The sequence below is a fragment of the Mauremys reevesii genome, unplaced genomic scaffold (genome assembly GCF_016161935.1).
Source record: "Mauremys reevesii isolate NIE-2019 unplaced genomic scaffold, ASM1616193v1 Contig2, whole genome shotgun sequence".
NCBI classification, from domain to species: domain Eukaryota; kingdom Metazoa; phylum Chordata; order Testudines; family Geoemydidae; genus Mauremys; species Mauremys reevesii.
The window spans coordinates 2,996,476-3,015,751 of NW_024100826.1; the positions used below are offsets into that span (position 1 = coordinate 2,996,476).

General features: G+C 51.4%; 1 protein-coding gene across 3 annotated transcripts in view; it reads right to left on the reverse strand.

Moving 5' to 3' along the window:
• Nucleotides 1-19,276, reverse strand: part of IPO9 (importin 9) — a 183,880-nt gene that overhangs the window by 11,890 nt on the left and 152,714 nt on the right. For all 3 annotated transcript variants that reach the window (XM_039517959.1, XM_039517957.1, XM_039517958.1), the window contains 2 exons: nt 14,861-14,994; nt 2,928-3,047 (listed from right to left, as the gene is read on the reverse strand). In XM_039517959.1, the coding sequence (XP_039373893.1) occupies nt 2,928-3,047; nt 14,861-14,994 (254 nt within the window). The remainder of the gene's footprint in view (nt 1-2,927; nt 3,048-14,860; nt 14,995-19,276) is intronic.

A 19,276-nucleotide genomic window follows, 5' to 3' on the forward strand; every position in this document is an offset into this window, starting at 1 on the left:
TTTCTCCACACCACTCATGATTTTATACACCTCTATCATATCCCCCCTTAATCTCCTCTTTTCCAAGCTGAAAAGTCCTAGCCTCTTTAATCTTTCCTCATATGGAACCTGTTCCAAACCCCTAATCATTTTAGTTGCCCTTCTCTGAACCTTTTCATAGTTTAGAGAGTTAGGGAGGGAAACCTCTACTCCGATGGGGGAGGATAACTGAATCTGCACATAAAAACCCTTTGGAGAGTCCCTAGTAGGGGCATGTGCAGGAATTTACATCTGACCACTTTTGGAGGGGCATGTTAGACACACAAAAATGACCGGCTCGCGTGACCCCAACCCCAAGATTTCTCAGGACGCCCAGCAGTGAGGAGGCAGTAGCTCCCCCCTGGCAGCAGCAGTCTCCATGTCCCTGCAACCAGGGAGGGAGGAAGCCACAGGGTGGCTGTCTGAGCTCCTCCTCTCCCCAACTCTATAGCTGCCACGTCTCCTTCCTTGCTGCTGCTTGCTTTGCAGACTGCCCAGGGAGGTGAGTTGTGGAGTGGCGGCAGAGGCAATGGTAGGACTCCAGCAGCAAGGAAGGAGAAGCAGCAGCTGTAGGGGTGGGGAGAGGAGCAGCTCAGCTGGCAGTCAGCCGCCCTATTGCTTCCTCCTTCCCCAGGTTGCAGGGACATACAGATTATGAGGGGGGCATGCACCTGCTTGTCCCCACTTTGTGCACACCTCTGGTCCCTAGGCATTCCCAGTCAGGTTGGTCCCTAGCATTAATGTCTTTAAATCTGAGGTGCAATCCTCTGAATTAAGGAAATGTGAGAATGCCTCTTTTCCTGTTTCTTTCTAGGGTGGTCCTGTTCAGGGGTCCTCCTTCCTGTTCTTACTCCTACCTTCCCTGATATGAGGAGCAGCAGACAGAAGCAGAAACACAGGTCTGGAGTAATACCCATTAGGAGCATTCAGCACCCATTTGGTACTTTGGTCTAATGTGCTGGCAGCCAGGGAAAAGGGTAAGCACCAGTGTCTTAATGCCGTTCTAAGGTGGATTCTGAGGGTCCAGGCACTGAGGACAAGGGTTCTTTGGAAACCAACACTGGGGAAGCACCGAGTCACCTGTTTTGGCACCAATGTAATGGGCTGTGTAAACTAGCTCCCACTCTGAGACCGATTAGAGCTGAACATGGTTTTGGGAACCAGTGTCTGGTCCAAAGGTTCCCCCCACTCCAGGGAACCAGGTTTAGGGACATGAAATGGGCCACAGAATAACAGACTTTAATGCCAGAAGGGACCTCTTAGGATAATCTAATCTGAACTCCTAAATAACAGAGGCCAGAGAAATTCATCTGGTCATTTCTGCATCCAGCGAATACTTTCTGGCTGAGCGAGACCTCAACAATTTTGGGTGACTCATGGGCAAATTTTGCCACCTCACTGCTCACCCCTTTTTCTAGATCTTTATTAAAAACGAGTCTTAGCACAGAACCTTGAGGCATGCTGCTGTTCACCTTGTGCCATGATGAAAACGGACCATGTGTTACATCAAAAACAATACTTTGTGCCTCGCCCTATAACTACTTTCTTTAGCAACCTTTTAAGACAGACCTTGTCAATATGCTTTTCGAATGTTTAGATTATGTCAAAACGGTTCCTTCTTTATCCACTTGTAGACGTGCAGACTCTCTCCCTGTGGCGCCTCCTGCTGGTGACTCCTGGGAATTAGCTCGTTCCAGCTCTGGAGCGCCCTCTGCAGGCCGGTGATCCACCTGTCCTCTAGCCCCCGTGTCCCTCCCTGGACCTGGTGCCCTTTTACATGGGGTGCTGCCCCCTGGCAGTAACCCCTTTCTCTCAGGGTCTCCCCTCCTGGGAAACCCCCACCCTCTATCCCCACCTCGTCTCAGTATATGGCTACTGCCAGTCATTGTCTAGCCCCTGCCGCCTGGGGGAGACTGCAGTATCAGTATCACTGGCAAGGTTGGGTTTGGACTTGCTGCCTTGACCTACCCCTGGGCTGCCCTCTGCAACCCCCAGTACCTGTTGACCTTGTGCTAGGCCACAGCCTGGGGCTTTCCAGGCTGGAGCTCCCCAGCTCCTCTACCTTTCCCCAGCCCTGCTTCACTCAGGTACCCTGTCTCTAGCTCCCTGCAGCCAGGCCCATCTCTCTCTACAGGCAGAGGGAGACTCTTGTCTGCCCCTGGCTTCTCTGCCTTTATAGGGCCTGCTGAGTCTGTTTGGGGCATGGCTCCAGTTGCAGCCACTTCCCCCAATCAGCCCAGCCTAAAAGCTGCTTTCTCCAGCCACAGCCCCCTCCCAGGGCTGTTTTTAACCCTTCAGGGCAGGAGCGGGGGGTCCACCCCGCTACACCACTACTTTGACACATTCAAAGAATTCTAACAGATTAATGCAGCAAAAGTTTCTTTTGGAGAAACTGTGTGAGTTAGACCCTACCATTCTGTAATCTTCCAGCTCAGTTATTCTATTTTCAACTATCATTTTGACCAATTTACCAGGAACATGTGTGAAGTGGACTGGTCTGTAATTTCATGAATCCCCCTAGAGCTCTTTTTCAATATAGGTACAACATTTGCTAAGGTAATAAAAGGTAATAATTGGAGATATACCAATCTCCTAGAACTGGAAGGGACCTTGAAAGGTCATCGAGCCTTCACTAGCAGGACCAATTTTTGCCCCAGATCCCTAAGTGGCCCCCTCAAGGATTGAACTCACAACCCTGGGTTTAGCAGGCCAATGCTCAAACCACTGAGCTATCCCTCCCCCAATTCTCTAGTATACCTTGCTATACTAGTAGTAATTGCTACCTTCCAATTCTCTAGTATAGTAGAGGCTATTACTATTTTTAATGAGATTGCATATTTTTGCTAGCAGTTCAGCTACTCCATTCATTCTTCACCATCTGAAAGGAGAAAGCCACCCCAGTATCATACCTTGACTCCAGTCTGCAGCTGTCTGGCGAGATGCATTTGCTTCCATTGCGTTAGAAAGTTCATTTATTATTAATTTTAAGATTTTTACTAACAACGGAATGTTTGTCCAGCGTTCGGGATCTGTAAGACCAGAGGAGATACATAGATACATAGATAACTTTGCCGTTTAACAAAGTAAATAACAATCTTCAAAGCCACTAAAACAATCCTGTTTCAATACATGCTGGAAATGTTCACTGAACAGAACTATACTTTTACATGAAAATGTTCTTCTCAGAGAGCTGCATTCAACTACCAGCATTGAGCAGATATTCTGGCATCATTGGACATATATATAAACAAGGCAAGCGTCAAATCCTCTGAACGAAGCAAACACTGAAGTGTAATAGTACATTATGTTAGTTAAGCAAGGACAATCTGTAACTTCAGCTAGTCAATTAGCAACTACACTGGGACTTCAAGGGTCCAAGACAAAACTAAAGATGATTATTGTTCATTAAATGACTGACAGGCCAAAGATTGAAGAACTAGGTTAAAGCGATTAGCCTTTCCAACTTCATTTTTTTCTTTCCCTATGGGCATTACTGGTGGCAAACACAGTTCTCATGTTGCTCATATGTCCATTCTTTTTATATAATCTCAGGTTGTGAATTCAAAAGACATATCAAACAGTCCTTGAAACAGGTTTCTTAAAGGCCACAAGAACTGTGTTCAACATTTATTTTAAAGTGTAAATATTTCCTCAGTGGGAACTATGGCCTAGAAGCCAGGTTATGGAATACAGAGCCTTCCAGATCTAGATTACTAGTTCAAATCCAGTCTAGGTCAGATCACCAATGTAATGAATTATTTATATTGCAGTAATGCTTAGGGACCCCAATCATGTACCAGGGCACCTGTGCAATAGGGACTGTACAGACACAACAAAAGTAGTAACCACAGTAACTCCTCGCTTAACATTGTAGTTATGTTCCTGAAAAATGCTACTTTAAGCAAAACGATGTTAAGCGAATCCAATTTCCCCATAAGAATTAATGTAAATGGGGGTGGGGGTTTAGGTTCCAGGGACTTTTTTTTTTGCCAGACAAAAGACTACATACACACACACACACTCTATAACTTTTAAACAAACAATTTAATACTGTACACAGCAATGATGATTGTGAAGCTTGGTTGAGGTGGTGAATTCAGAGGTTGGAAGAGGGTGGGATATTTCCCAGGGAATGCATTACTGCTAAATGATGAACTAGCACTCGGCTGAGCCTTCAAGAGTTAACACGTTGTTAATGTAGCCTCACACTCTACAAGGCAGCATGAATGGAGAGAGAGGGAGAGAGAGAGAGACGCGCATTGCCCCCACTGAGTATGCTGACCCCACTCTAAGTACACTATCTTTTTAAGTAGATCAGCAAGTTGAGACAGCAGCTGCTGCCAGCAAGCTCCCTCGGTTCTGAGCCCTGTTGTGTCCCCCCGCCCCTGCTTTGTGGAGATGGGGTAATGGAATGGGGGGGCAGGAGCGGGGGGGAGGGGGACACACTGACATTAGCTCACCACTTCCCCCCACCCAACTGCACAGTAAGCAGGAGGCTTCTGGGAGCAGCTCCAAGGCAGAGGGCAGGAGCAGCACACACCAGTGGCTGGGGGGAAAGAGAGCTGAACTGCCCAGCAATTGATAGCCTGCTTGGCAGCTGCTGCACACGGAACTTAGGGGAGTGGAAAGCTGAGAGGGGGGCTGCCGGTCCACCATGGTACAAGCCCCCACCAGCTAGCTCCAACGGGCTGTTCTTTTTGCAAGCAGTGGACAAAGCAGGCGGCTGCCAAACAACGTTATAAGGGAGCATTGCACAACTTTAAACAAGCATGTTCTGTAATTGATCGGCAAAAACAACAATGAAACAATGTTAACTGGGACGACTAAGTGAGAAGTTACTGTATTCCAAAAGCTTAACAATCTAAAGCTTAAAACAAGATTATTATTGAAATTACATTGCCTTGGAGTAGTATCTATATTACTATTGGAAAACTGCTTGACAGTCTATGTAGAATGTCCTACAAGTCCCCTCTTCACAAATAAGGACAAAAACAATATCCTACTTCTAAATGCGGTACATAAAGTCAGGGCTGGGCTGAGCTGCGCTGGCAGGGCAGCGTGTAAGAAGCTTGCACTGCAGCTGCCTGTACAATACAATACTTCAGTCCTCTTTCGCCAATATTAAAATGTTTGATTGTCATCACAATGGCCTGGTCTACACTACGCGTTTAAACCGAATTTAGCAGCGTTAAACCGATTTAACCCTGCACCCGTCCACACAACGAAGCGCTTTATATCGATATAAAGGGCTCTTTAAACCAATTTCTGTACTCCTCCCTGACGAGGGGAGTAGCGCTGAAATCGGTATTGCCATGTCGGATTAGGGTTAGTGTGGCCGCAATTCGACGGTATTGGCCTCCGGGCGGTATCCCACAGTGCACTATTGTGACCGCTCTGGAAAGTGATCTGAACTCGGATGCACTGGCCAGGTAGACAGGAAAAGCCCCATGAACTTTTGAATTTCATTTCCTGTTTGTCCAGCGTGGAGCTCCGATCAGCACGGGTGGTGATGCAGTCCCAAATCCAAAAAGAGCTCCAGCATGGACTGTACGGGAGATACTGGATCTGATCGCTGTATGGGGAGACAAATCTGTTCTATCTGAGCTCCGTTACAGAAGATGAAATGACAAAGCATTTGAAAAAATCTCCAGGCTATGATAGACAGAGTCCACAGCAGGGACTCAGCACAGTGCTGCGTGACAAGCGTAACGGAAAGCCAAAGAATCAAATGGACGCTCATGGAGGGAGGGAGGGGGTACTGAGGACTCCAGCTATCCCACAGTCTCCGAAAAGCATTTGCATTCTTGGCTGAGCTCCCAATGCCTGAAGGGTCAAAAACATTTTCCCGGGTGTTTCAGGGTGTATGTATTCAATTTACACCCTTCCCCCCCAAAAGAAAAGGGAAAAAAATCATTTCTCACCTTTTTTCAATGTCACCCTATGTCTACTGCATGCTGCTGGTAGACGGGGTGCTGCAGCGCTAAACACCAGCATCCCCTTCCTGGTGGCAGACGGTGCAAAATCACTGGTATCCATCGTCATCATCAGCCCGTGAGTGCTCCTCCTGGCTGGCCTCGGTGAGGTCAGCCGGGGGCGCCTGGGTAAAAATGGGAATGACTCCTGGTCATTCCCGGCAGACGGTACAGAAGGCTTGGTAACCGTCCTCATCATAGCAGCTGGAGGCTGAGCTTCATCAGCCCCCCCGCCCCCTTTCACGTCTAAAGAAGATTCTGTACTCCCTGGACTATCATAGCAGCTGGAGGCTGCGCTCCTCTCCCCGCCCCCCACCCTTTAATGTCCTGCCTGGGCTATCATAGCAGCTCGAGGCTGCCTCCCTCTCATTTTATCTCACTAAAAACTCAGTGTTTTTTATTCCTGCATTCTTTACTACTTCAGCACACAAATGGGGGGACATTGCCACGGTAGCCCAGGAGGGTTGGGGGAGGAGGGAAGCAATGGGTGGGGTTGTTGCAGGGGCACCCCCTAGAATGGCATGCAGCTCATCATTTCTGCGGGATCTCTAGGGCTCTGACCCGGAGCAGCTGTGCTCTCTGGTTCTCTAGTACACTTGCCCCATATTCTAGGCAGAACTGACTCTATTTTTAGACAAAACATAAAGAAGGGAATGACCCGGGGAGTCATTCCCATTTTTGTCCATGCGTCCCCGGCCGACCTCAGCGAGGCCAGCCAGGAGCACCCATGACAGCAGCAGACGGTAAAGACGGTTACTCACCGTAGTAGGGTTGGCTTGGTGACCGTGACCACCATGTCAACCAGGGCTCGATGCGGGCGGTACACCGACGCTAGCCAGGACTGGAACGGGCGAAGGTGGAGCCGCGCGTACGCAGTGACATACGTACAGGATGCCACGTCGCCCAGGAGGCGGAGGCAGGATCGCACCGTCGTGGTAGGAAAGATGACAAGGTCTTGAATAATGGAGACCAGTGTCTGGTGCCGAGCGCGCGGTAGGCAGGCCCTGGCCAACTTGGAGTCGAGAACCGCTCCAATGAACTCCACCCGCTGCGACGGAATTAAGGAGGACTTCTCGGCATTGATGAGAAGACCGAGCCGGTGAAATAGAGACAGGATTTCTGTCATCTGGTCCATTACCAGCTGCCGAGACGTTCCGCGAACCAGCCAGTCGTTGAGATACGGGTAGACGTGTATCTGACGACGGCGGAGGGCTGCGGCAACCACTGCCATGCACTTGGTAAACACCCTCGGTGCGGTGGATAGGCCGAATGGCAACACTGCGAACTGGTAGTGTGCGTTGTTCACCACGAAACGCAGGTAACGTCGATGGGGAGGGTAGATCGCGACATGGAAGTACGCGTCCTTCATGTCGAGGGTGGCAAACCAGTCTCCCGGATCCAGAGAGGGAATGATGGTCCCCAGGGTGACCATGCGAAACTTGGGCTTGAGCAGATATTTGTTCAGCTCTCGAAGGTCCAGGATAGGACGTAGCCCTCCTTTCGCTTTGGGGATGAGGAAATAACGGGAATAGAATCCCCTGCCCCGCCTGTCTTGAGGCACTGCCTCTATGGCACCCACGCTCAACAAGAGACTGGACCTCTTGAAAGTGGAGTTGCTCATGAGAGGGGTCCCTGAAGAGGGACAGGGAGGGCGGGTGGGAAGGGGGGGGGCGGCGAAACAAACTGAAGGCGGTATCCCGACTGGACTGTTTGAAGCACCCAGTTGTCCGTTGTTATTTGGGACCACGCCGAAAAGAAATGGGAAAGGCGGTTGTAAAACAAAAGGGTAGGATCCGGTAGGGAGAGTGATCGGCCGTCCCCGGGCGTCCCATCAAAAGGCCTGTTTGGACCCTTGGGGGGCCTTGGAAGGTGCCTGGGCCTGGTTGCGTCTGCTGCCAGATGGTCGACGGCGATTTAGGCCAGGCCGCCTGGTGTTGTAGGGACGGTACCGTGGCTGGGCGAAAGGCCGGGAGGGTTGCTGCCTGAAGGACCTGCGCTGTGTTGCCGGTGTATGCATCCCGAGAGTGCGGATGGCTATGCGACCGTCCTTCAGGGTCTGGATCCGGGAATCAGTTTTTTCGGAGAACAGGCCCTGAGTATCAAAAGGCAGGTCCTGCAGCATGTACTGCACCTCCGGTGGTAGGGTGGAGGACTGCAGCCAGGAGATGCGCCGCATAGTCACTCCTGAGGCCAGGGTCCTTGCTCCCGAGTCCGCGGAGTCAAGAGCGGCCTGGATGGAGGACCTGGAAGATTTTTTCCCTTCGTCCAACAGCGCCGAGAACTCCTGGTGGGAGCAGCTCTGTAAACTTCACCAGGGACACCATGATGTCATAGGCGTACCTGGCGAGGAGAGCCATCTGATTGGCAATCCGAAGTTGCAGACCGCCAGCAGAGTAGACCTTGCGGCCCAACAGATCCATCCGCCTCGCCTCCTTAGACTTCGGCGCTGGGGCGGGCTGACCATGCCTCTCCCTGTCGTTGACCGACTGGACGACCAACGAGTCTGGGGTCGGGTGAGTATACAAATACTCATATCCCGTGGGGGGGACGGAGTACTTTCGCCGACCGCTGGCAGTAGGAGGGACGGACGCCGGTGACTGCCAGATTGTCGTGGCGTTCTTTTGGATTGTACGGATGAACGGTAAGGCCACCCGTACTGGAGCCTCCGCTCCAATGACGTTCGTTACTGGGTCCTCGTCCTCCTTGACCTCCACCACGGGGAGATCGATGGCCTTTGCCACGCGGCGAAGCAGGTCTTGGTGGGCCCTCAAGTCTATTGGTGGCGGATCTGTGGCAGATGCTCCCGCCACCGCCTCGTCTGGAGACGACGAGGAGGATAAGCCCTGGACTACAGCCTCCGTAGATGGATCTTCTAGCGGTTGGTCGGCTGGCTCGGGCTGAAGGTGCCTCTGGGGGTCAGGCGGTATCGAAACCGAACCCGGTGGCGAAGGGGGTGGTCGACTTAAGGTGGCCTCTGGTACTCTGCGCTCGGAGGCAGGGGCCCTTGGGGGGACAGGCACCCCTTGAGTCTCGTATTGGGCCCAGGGGACCCAGAAGCCCCACTGCTGTGCACCCTGAGGTTGACCCTGTAGAGCAGGCGGGAGATGCCCGTTGCTGCCTGCCCCGGACGCGAACGACGCGGGGCGAGATGGCCAAGGGGGTGCAGAGGCGCTGATAGACTGCGCCGTCGAAAGTGGCAGTCTGTCCCCGGACGGTGCCGAGGATCGGTGCCGGTCATCACGGTACCGGGATGGTGACCGAGACCAACGTCCGCCGCGGTGCCGGGAGCTCGACCGGTGCCGGGAGCTCGACCGGGATCTGGACTGGCGGTGTCAGGAGCGGCTGCGAGAGTCACGGTGCCGGCCACGGTGCCGGGAAGTGGACCTCCGTCGGTGCCGACGCGAAGGCAATCGGGACCTGGAGCGACGCCGGGAGTGCGACCGGTACTGTGATGTTGAACGGTACCGGGACTGCGACAGGCGTCGAGATGGAGACCGGTACCGCGATGGCGAGCGGTGCCGGGATCTGGAGCGGCGGGACGGTGACCTTCGACGGGACCGGGAACGAGACCGGGACCGCCGTCTGTGCCGTCCGTCCGGAGAAGGGGGCCGAGTCATCATCGCCGGCTTCCCCGCCGATACAACAGCCCGCACTGGCGGTGCCGGGGGCCGGAGGCTCGGTGCCTCTGTGAGCTCTATGAGCTCTCGCGCCGTTGAGAAAGTCTCAGGCGTGGATGGCAGCTGCAGCTCAACCGCGGTCGGCGCCGGGGAGCATGGCGGTGCCGGACTCGACGGCCCTTGCAGCGCCGGAGGCAACGGCACGGTGCACGTCCTGTGCACGGTCACAGCCGGTACCGTAGGTGGTGGTATTGGCTGGGCTTCTTGACCCTGAGCATGGGTCTTTGCAGCTGCCTTCGCCGGCTTACGCTTCCTGGAAGGCGAGAGGGAGTGGTGCCGGGTCGTCGGTGCCGCTGGCTGAGGTCGGGGAGCCTCGGTGCCGGAGCGGCTCGGGGCCGCCGGTGCGCTACGCGCCGATGAAGCCCTCGGTGCCGGCGCGGTCGGTGCCGGGGGCTGGAGCGATGCCTCTATCAGGAGCTGCTTCAGGCGAATGTCCCGCTCCTTACGCGTCCAGGGCTTAAATGCCGAACAGATAGGGCACTTATCTGTCCTGTGACTCTCCCCGAGGCAACGGAGACAGGAGTTGTGCGGATCCCCGACTGGCATATGCCGCTGGCAAGATGCGCAGGGCTTAAAGCCCGATGCCTTGGGCATGAGCCCGCACCGGTAGAGGAAAAGGGGGGGAAACCCCCCCTTATCCTAATCCTAAAACTAACTAACTGAATAAACTATCTACACTAAGTAATGAAAAAAAAAAAAAAAACCTATGTACAGAAAGAGTAGCGAGAGCTAGGGTTGTGGAGGACAGAGAGCACTCCACAGTTCCAACTGGCCGTCACGGGCGGTAAGAAGGAACTGAGGAGCGGACGGGCCGGCTGGGGTATATAACAGGCGCCATAGCGGCGCCACTCCAGGGGGCGCCAGCCGGCCCGCCGGAGTTGCTAGGGTAAAAATGTTCCGGAGAGCCGTGCACGCACGGCACGCACACCTGACTGGAATGCATAGGAGCAATCACTCGAAGAAGAACAAAAGGATTGATAACCGTCATCGCCAATTTCCAAATGCAAACGGTGCAAAATGACTGATAACCATCATTTCATCGCCAATTTACAATGGCAGATGGTGCAATAGGGATGGTAAACGTCTCTGTTACCTTGCAAAGGCAAATGAATGCTGCTGTGTAGCACTGCAGTACCGCCTCTTTCAGCAGCATCCAGTACACATTCGGTGACAGTGACAAAAGGCAAAACAAGCTCCATGGTTGCCATGCTATGGCGCTGCCAGGCAATCCAGGGAAAAAGGGCGCGAAATGATTGTCTGCCGTTGCTTTCATGGAGGAAGGATTGAGTGACGACATTTACCCAGAATCACCCGTGACACTGTTTTTGCCCCATCATGCATTGGGATGTCAATCCAGAATTCCAATGGGCGGGGGAGACTGCGGAAACTATGGGATAGCTACGGGATAGCTACCCACAGTGCAACGCTCCGGAAATCGACGCTAGCCTCGGTACATGGACGCACACCGCCGAATTAATGTGCTTAGTGTGGCCGCGTGCACTCAATTTTATACAATCTGTTTTAAAAAAACAGTTTCTGTAAAATCGGAATAATCCCGTAGTGTAGATATATCCAATTACTGACTAAATTATAAATTAATAAATTAAGCTAAGATTTTCTAAAGAGACTAGTGATTTTGGGAACTCAACTTGACACACCTCTTAAGGGGATAAGCAGTCAGCACTTCTGAACGTTGGACTCCTATAATACATCTCCAGTGGGGCAGCCACAAACTGAGGCACCCAAAGTCACTAGACGCTTTTGTAAAAGCAGCAAAGAGTCCTGTGGTACCTTATAGACTAACAAACGTATTGGAGCATGAGCTTTTGTGGGTGAATACCCACTTCGTTGCATCCGACGAAGTGGGTATTCACCCACGAAAGCTCATGCTCCAATACGTCTGTTAGTCTATAAGGTGCCACAGGACTCTTTGCTGCTTTTACAGATCCAGACTAACACGCAGGGCCGGCTCCAGACCCCAGCGCGCCAAGTGCGCGCTTGGGGCGGCGTCCCGCGGGAGGGCAGCAGGCGGCTCCAGTGGACCTCCCGCAGGCATGCCTACGGAGGGTCTGCTGGTCCCGCAGCTGCGGTGGACCTCCCGCAGACGTGCCTGCGGAGGGTCCGCTGGTCCCACGGCTGCTGTGGAGCATCCGTAGGCATGCCTGCAGGAGGTCCACCGGAGCCACGGGACCAGCGGACCCTCCGCAGGCACGTCTGTGGGACGTCCACCACAGCTGCGGGACCGGCGACCGCCAAAGCGCCCCCCGCGGCGTGCCGCCGTGCTTGGGGCAGCGGAAATCCTAGAGCTGCCCCTGCTAACACGGTTACCCCTCTGATACTAGACGCTTTTGAAAATTCTTGTTTTCTGTCTGAAGTTGATGAAGGACCTGGAGGACAAAATCTTGTATCAACCAAATCTGAATTCAACTCCACTATCTGCCTAATACCAGTAAAAAGTGTAAGGGCAAATACTGAAGAGCTGCACTCCAGAGAGAGACTTTAACTAATGATGGAACAAATGCATCTCAGTTCTCCATCTGCAAAAACGGAGATAAAGAGTAGGGTAGTGGAAGTAATATTGTATTATCTATTTACATTGTAAGCTATTTGAGGCAGGTGCTGACTCTTATGTGTTTGCACAACTGGGCTCCTATCTCAGTTGGGGTCTCAGGTGCTACTGGTAATATAAATATGTAGCCTATTGCTTCATCTGAACTCTCTTTAGGACATTAGTTTCAGATTAATAAACCTCTTAAATACAACAAACTGAGCAGGACCAAAGTTACATCAAAATTTAACAATTGTGCACATATTGAATTCTTACGTGGCTCACCTTCCTCTTCATGGTTATGCAACATTGATGCATGAAACAAAAACTCTGAAGGCAAAAAAGAAACAAAGATAGTGGAAGGACCCAAAATACTTACTAATTCTGAATCAGGCCCAAAAAATCAAAAAGAACTGGGAAAAGGTTTAAGTAATAATCAGATTTTCAAGAGTTCTGTTTGATTGTTAGATAATTAAAAAAAGGGAGTTCTATTTGGATTAAATATTAGAATAAAGCTAAAGTTTCTGACTTGGATTGTAAAGTGGATAAAACTGAAAGCTTCAAAGAATAATGAGTCAGGGCCTCACTTAAAGAACAGGGTCTAATGAACATTTGTGACATGTGACAGTAACTCAGACATAGCAATGCTGAGAAATTGCTTTAGCCTGGCAGTCTAGAACGATGCTAAGGATCAGCATTTGGGTCCCAAACCCAATCTTTAATTTAGGGACTTAATCCTACTATTATTAAAACCAATCAGGGTTTTGCCACTGACTTCCATGGGAGCAGGAGGCATCATCACATGTCATTCAAATGAGTACCGGGCCAACACACAGCATAGTCACCTTGGAGCGGTAACCCTTGTCACTAAAACACAGGGGCAGAAACGATACAAAAATCAAAGTTATTTTACCAAACAAAAAACTGTTCAAACAATTCCTTTACTTTCCTGTAGCTGAAGCCAGCACTATTGTCATCTCAATCCAATGCTACTTATTTATTAGGTACCGATGTTAATGCCTGTTGCCCAGTGTCTCAATCAGAGTTACACTGTGGGGTTGGCAAAGTGACTGGCAGGCAGAGGGGGAGTGCCTTTGAGTGGGGGAGAAGGTACAATAAAACTTCTCAATAAAACTAGTACACTTGGAGTTAAATATTAAGTTTTAGTGCCCCAGATGAGACATCTCAGAGTGACAAGCCTAGTGAGACTGAGTAAATGTATGTTACACAGAGAATCTCATTTCCTCTCTAAGAAACTAAGATCTTGTGAAACAAAGAAGTGGTGGCAGTTATTCTCTGTGATAAAGTGTTTATCCAGACAAAGTTCCTGTAGCTTTTTTCAGTGACGAGACAGCAAGTGTGTTGCAACTGCTGCTTACATCCTGTATTCTCCAATGCAGCTCCACCTGTTACTTTCTAAGATCTCAATCCTGTCACCTGTGAGCAGATCCTTGGGCCCAGAAATATGAGGTGCAGGACTGAAGTCTTAGCTAGAGAGCTCTGCAGGGCAGGGAACAGTTTTTCACGGGTGTGTAGTGCCCTCCCCCAACTGAGTGCAGGGGCCACTAGGGCCTACCACAATACAATTACTACTACAGATCTCTACAAAGGAAACTCACTAAAAAGCCTAGACCAGTGGTTCTTAGCCCACAGGGCCCAATTAGAACAAAACTGCAGCCCATGTGACATCCTCAGGGCCATAGAGCAGTGGTCTCCAAAGTGGGGTGTGCAAGAGGATCCTTGGGGGTGCGCGGCAGAGGGAGGGAGTCCAAGCGGCTATTTTTTTTTTTTTTGCACTTCGGCAGTTTGGGTGGGAGTCTGAGTTAATTTTTTTTTTGTGGCGCTTCGGTGCGGCAGGGGGTGCGTGCTCAAAAATTTTTTACTGATAGGGGTGCGTGATCAAAAAAGTTTGGAGACCACTGCCATAGAGGTAGTATATATACTGTGTGGATGCAGCCCACACAACACAGAGAGCTGCATATGCAGCCCACAATGGTAAATAGTCTAGGCCAGTGGGTTCCCAACTATCAGGAGAAACACTTATTTTAAATTAAATGTAATGCTGATTAAAGATGCTGGGCTGAACGCACTAGAGACTGAAGTCCTTTAGGGGGAGCATGACCATAGTGCAAGTTTCTACTAAGCTGCCCCCCACTCCCATGAGCCATGCCCCTGATGTAAAGTATCCTCTACCACCTAATGGTGGTAACTTCAGTCTCATTGGGCAAATCAGTCCTTCATTTCCTCTACTGTGATTACCAATATTGTCCACTGAACGCTCATTTCACAGAGGTTACCAAGCACCCCGACGGTATCAGTTTTAGATCCTTCAGCTAGGAATTAATTTGATCTAGTGACATAGCAGTAAAGGGCTCCATACCTCATGAGCCTTTTAATTTCCCCTAATCTTAAATTAGAAGTGTAAGAACAATGTTCCCAAACCCAATCAAGAATTTGGTAAGCAATTAATAGGTATATTAATCTTGCTAACTTTGGGCAAGTTCCAATAAAAAATGTCTGTTTTCTCTATAAAAACATACCCAACAAAACTGCAGGAGACCTAGAAAATCTTGTAGAGGCTTTCCAAATGTGCCACAAGGTAATATTTATAGACCCAACCCTATTAGAGCAATTTGATTACTTACTTTTGGCTGATTTGGATCGTGTGCGTATTCCCTCGTCCATATTGAATATTTCTTCACCCTTCACCCTAATGTCCTGCAGGCGCTTGTCATCACTGTTGATACCATACTGGAGGAGTTTACACAACGCTACAGAACTGAGGAGGAAAAGTGTAGCGCATGAGTCTCCCTCTGTCCTATACATAATCCAAAATTTATGAACCAAATATAACTTTATTTAGTTTACAGGCTTTATCTCAAAGTTCAGTTCACTATAGTTGTATATAAACTCAAAAATGAAAAAATATTCTACGTACACCCGCTTATTCAGCTCATGAAAAGGGCTGAAGTTCCAGTTACAGATATTCAGGGACATGAGCTCCTCCTTTTTGGCTTCTTCCCCTGCTTCATCCATTACAAAGGACTCACATTACCCCTGCTTTGCCCCAATTCCAAGAATCAATCCCCAATCTTAAAAATCATGGCAGGCCAACAACTTGGTCAAGGTGGTATGATGAAGATGCCTCTCAGACAGCAATTTAGGGGTAAAAACGTTGTTTAAGGTTCCCCAATCCTTTTAATAGATATTGTCCCAACCTCTGACCCGTCTACTCATTCAAAAGCCCTATTATACACATTTTGGGCCCACAATGTGTGAGGTGCTTGATAAAAGGACAGGTATCAAAGGGGTAGCCTTGTTAATCTGGATCTGTAAAAGCAGCAAAGAGTTCTGTGGCACCTTAACAGACAGACGTAGCATATTGGGTGAATCCGACGAAGTCGGTATTCACCCACGAAAGCCCATGCTCCAATACGTCTGTTAGTCTATAAGGTGCCACAGAACTCTTTGCTGATAAAAGGACAGTTACCTGTTTCCATAACTGGCGTTCTTCGAGATGTGTTGCTCAGGTGTATTCCACTATAGGTGTGCGTGCTCGCCACGTGCACCGGTGCCGGAAGTTTTTCCCTTAGCAGTATCCGTAGTGGGGGAGCACCGCTCCGACCCCTGGAGTGGCGCCAACATATCACACCATAAAGGGGGCAGTGCGCTCCCTCCACCCTCAGTTCCTTCTTGCCAGACAATTCCGACAGAAGGGAAAGAGGGTGGGACGTGGAATACACCTGAGCAACACATCTCAAAGAACGCCAGTTACGGAAACAGTTAACTGTCCTTTCTTCTTCGAGTGATTGCTCATGTGTATTCCACTATAGGTGACTCCAAGCTATACCTGATGGAGGCGGGTAGGAGTTTAAATGTAAAGTTTTAAGGGTTACCGGGGTGACGCCCTACCAAACCCGGCGTCATCCCTCGTTTGGGAGACGATCACATAGTGCGATGAAAAGGTGTGGACAGAGGACCACGTAGCAGTCCTACAGATGTCCTGGATAGGGACATGAGCCACACAGGCCGCTGACGAGGCTTGTGCTCTGGTGGAATGCGCCTTTACAATAGGAGGTGGGGGAACCCCTGCCAGGTCGTAACAGGTGCAAATGCACGAGGTGATCCAGCGGGAGATGCGCTGGGTGGACACTGGCCGTCCCCTCATGCGCTCGACCGAAGCAATAAAAAGCTGGGGGGGACTTCCTAAATGAGCTGGTTCTGTCCAGGTAGAAGGCCAGCGCTCTGCGCACGTCCAACGTGTGCATGCGGCGTTCCGCATTGGAGGAATGGGGTTTAGGACAGAGGATCAGGAGAAAAATATCCTGATCCATGTGAAAAGCCGAGACTACCTTTGGTAAAAAAGTGGAGTGAGCGTGGAGCTCAACCTTGTCCTTATGGAAGACCGTATACAGCAGAAGTCAGGGCCCTGAGCTCCGAGACGCGGCGGGCTGAGGTGATGGCCACTAGGAATGCCACCTTCCACGACAGATGAGACCACGAGCATGTGGCTAATGCTCAAAGGGAGGCCCTGTGAGGCGGGAGAGCACCAGGTTCAGGTCCCAGAGCAGAACCGGGGGTCTGGCGTATGAACACAGACAGGCCCTGCACTGGGGGATGGAAGGCCAAAATGGCCGCCAGGTGCACCCTGACCAAAGAGGGCGCCAGCCCTTGGGTCCTAAGGGAGAGGAGGTAGTCAAGGACAAGCTGGATAGACGCAGAGGAGGGAGAGGAACCTCTATCCCTCGCCCACCTAGAGAACCTAGACCATTTAGCCAGGTAGGTTAGACGTGTGGAGGGTTTCCTACTTTCCAGGAGGACCTTCCTCACATCCTCAGAACACCTCCCTTCCTCCTCATTTAACCATGGAGCAGGTGTACAACAGGGGCCCCGACCATGGGAGTAGGAACGCATCCGATATCGCCCCCTTGCCTCCTCCCGCTCTGGAGCAGAATCGAAGATGCTGTCGATTCTGGGTGGTGGAGAACAGGTCTACCTGGGGAGCACCCCACTGTAGGAATATCCACCTGGCTACCTCCCCTGTGCAGGGATCACTCGAGCTGCTCCGAGAACACCCTGCTCAGGCGGTCTGCGAGCGTGTTGCTCTTGCCAGGCAGGTACAAAGCCTGAAGAAGTACGTTGTGGGCTATACAAAACTCCCACCAGGAGTTGGGTTTCCTGGCATAAGGCCTGGGAACACGTGCCCCCCCGTTTGTTGATGTAATACATGGCGTCGCGTTGTCCGTAAGGACTCTGACCACCTTCCCTTGTATGTGCTGGCAAAAGGCCATGCACGCCAGGCGTACGGCCCTGAGCTCCCTGACATTTATGTGCAGGGTTAGTTCCTCTGGTGACCACATGCCCTGGGTCCTGATATCGCCCATGTGGGCTCCCCAGCCTAGGTCCTAGGCGTCTGACACTAGGTCTAGTGACAGAGGGGGCTCTCGGAAGGGGATACCCTGGAGCATGTTGCTCGGGAGGGACCACCACTGGAGATCTGACACCACCCCGGGCGGCAGCGTGACCACCTTGTCCAGGCTGTCTCTAACCTGGGAGTACGGGGAGGCCAGCCAGAGCTGAAGGGGCCTCATCCGAAGCCTGGCATGTCGCACCACATAGGTGCATGCTGCCATGTGGCCAAGGATTTGCAGGCACACCCGTGCCGTGGTCACCGGAAAGGCCATGACCGAGGCGATGAGCGCTTTGAGCGTCTTGAATCTGTCCTGTGGAAGGGAGGCTATGGCCACCCAGGAATCCAGCAGCGCCCCTATAAAGCTTATGCACTGAACCGAGATTAAGGTGGATTTCTCATCATTTACCAGTAGGCCGAGAGCTGCACAGGTGTTTAGCAGGACGCGCATGTGCTGCTGCACCAGAGACTGAGACCGACCCTTGAGCAGCCAGTCGTCGAGGTAGGGAAAGATTTGCAGCCTTTTTTCCAGAGGTGGGCAGCCACGACAACCATACACTTTGTAAATACTCTGGGGGCAGTAGAGAGGCCAAAGGGGAGGACTGTAAACTGGAAATGGTCCTGACTCACCATGAAACGGAGGAAACGCCTATGACTCTCAAATATGTGGATGTGAAAATATGCATCCTGGAGGTCCAGCACCGTAAACCAATCCCCCTGGTCTAGGAATGGAATAAGAGGCCAGGGACACCATGCAGAATTTACAACGAATGAGGAACTGGTTGAGATTCCGCAGGTCAAGGATGGGCCGGAGCCCATCCTTCGCTTTCGGGATGAATAAATACCTGGAGTAAAAACCCCTGCCCTGGTATTCCCGAGGTACCCTTTCCACCGCTCCCAAGGAGAAGAGGTGCTCCACCTCCTGACAGAGGAGGAGGGCATGCTCCAGGACCCCGGCCGGCTGCCCGGACGGGGGACAGTTGGGAGGGGTGGAAAAAAATTGCAGCCTGTACCCTTGGGAAATGGTGCTGAGGACCAATGGTCCAATGTTACACAGGCCCATTGCAGTCGGAAGGCCGATAAACGGTGCATAAAAGGCAACTTTATTAACTGGGGGGGGGGAACACTGGCAACAGGCTCGGTGACCCCCCTCAACGAGTCAAAACCGCCGCTTCCCCGGCTGCCTGGCCTTAGAGGTCGCAGGCCGTGGGACCAAACGGGATTGGCATTGGGACCGATGCCTTTGTTCCCTCTGCCGCTTAGGCGGGGGTTCGTATCTGCCCCGAACAAGAGGAGCAGAGGTTTGAGGCCTGGGCTTGTCCTTAGAGGGAGGGACGTACAGACCTAGCATCTGAAGGGTGGTGTGGGAGTCCTTCATCCCGTGCAGACGGGTGTCTGTCTGTTCTGCAAACAGGGCCTTGCCATCAAATGTCAGGTCCTGCATTATAGACTGGGACTCGACCAATAACCCCAAGAGCGAGAGCCACGACACCCGTCGCATGGAGACTGCGGAAGCCATCGTACGAGCGGTTGTGTCCACTGCATCTGAAGCCGTCTGGAGAGCTGCTTTGGCCATGGCCGCACCCTTGTCAATCAAGGCCTTTCCGTCCTTGTCCCAAAGAAGGGGCTCAAACTTAGAGAGGGAACTCCA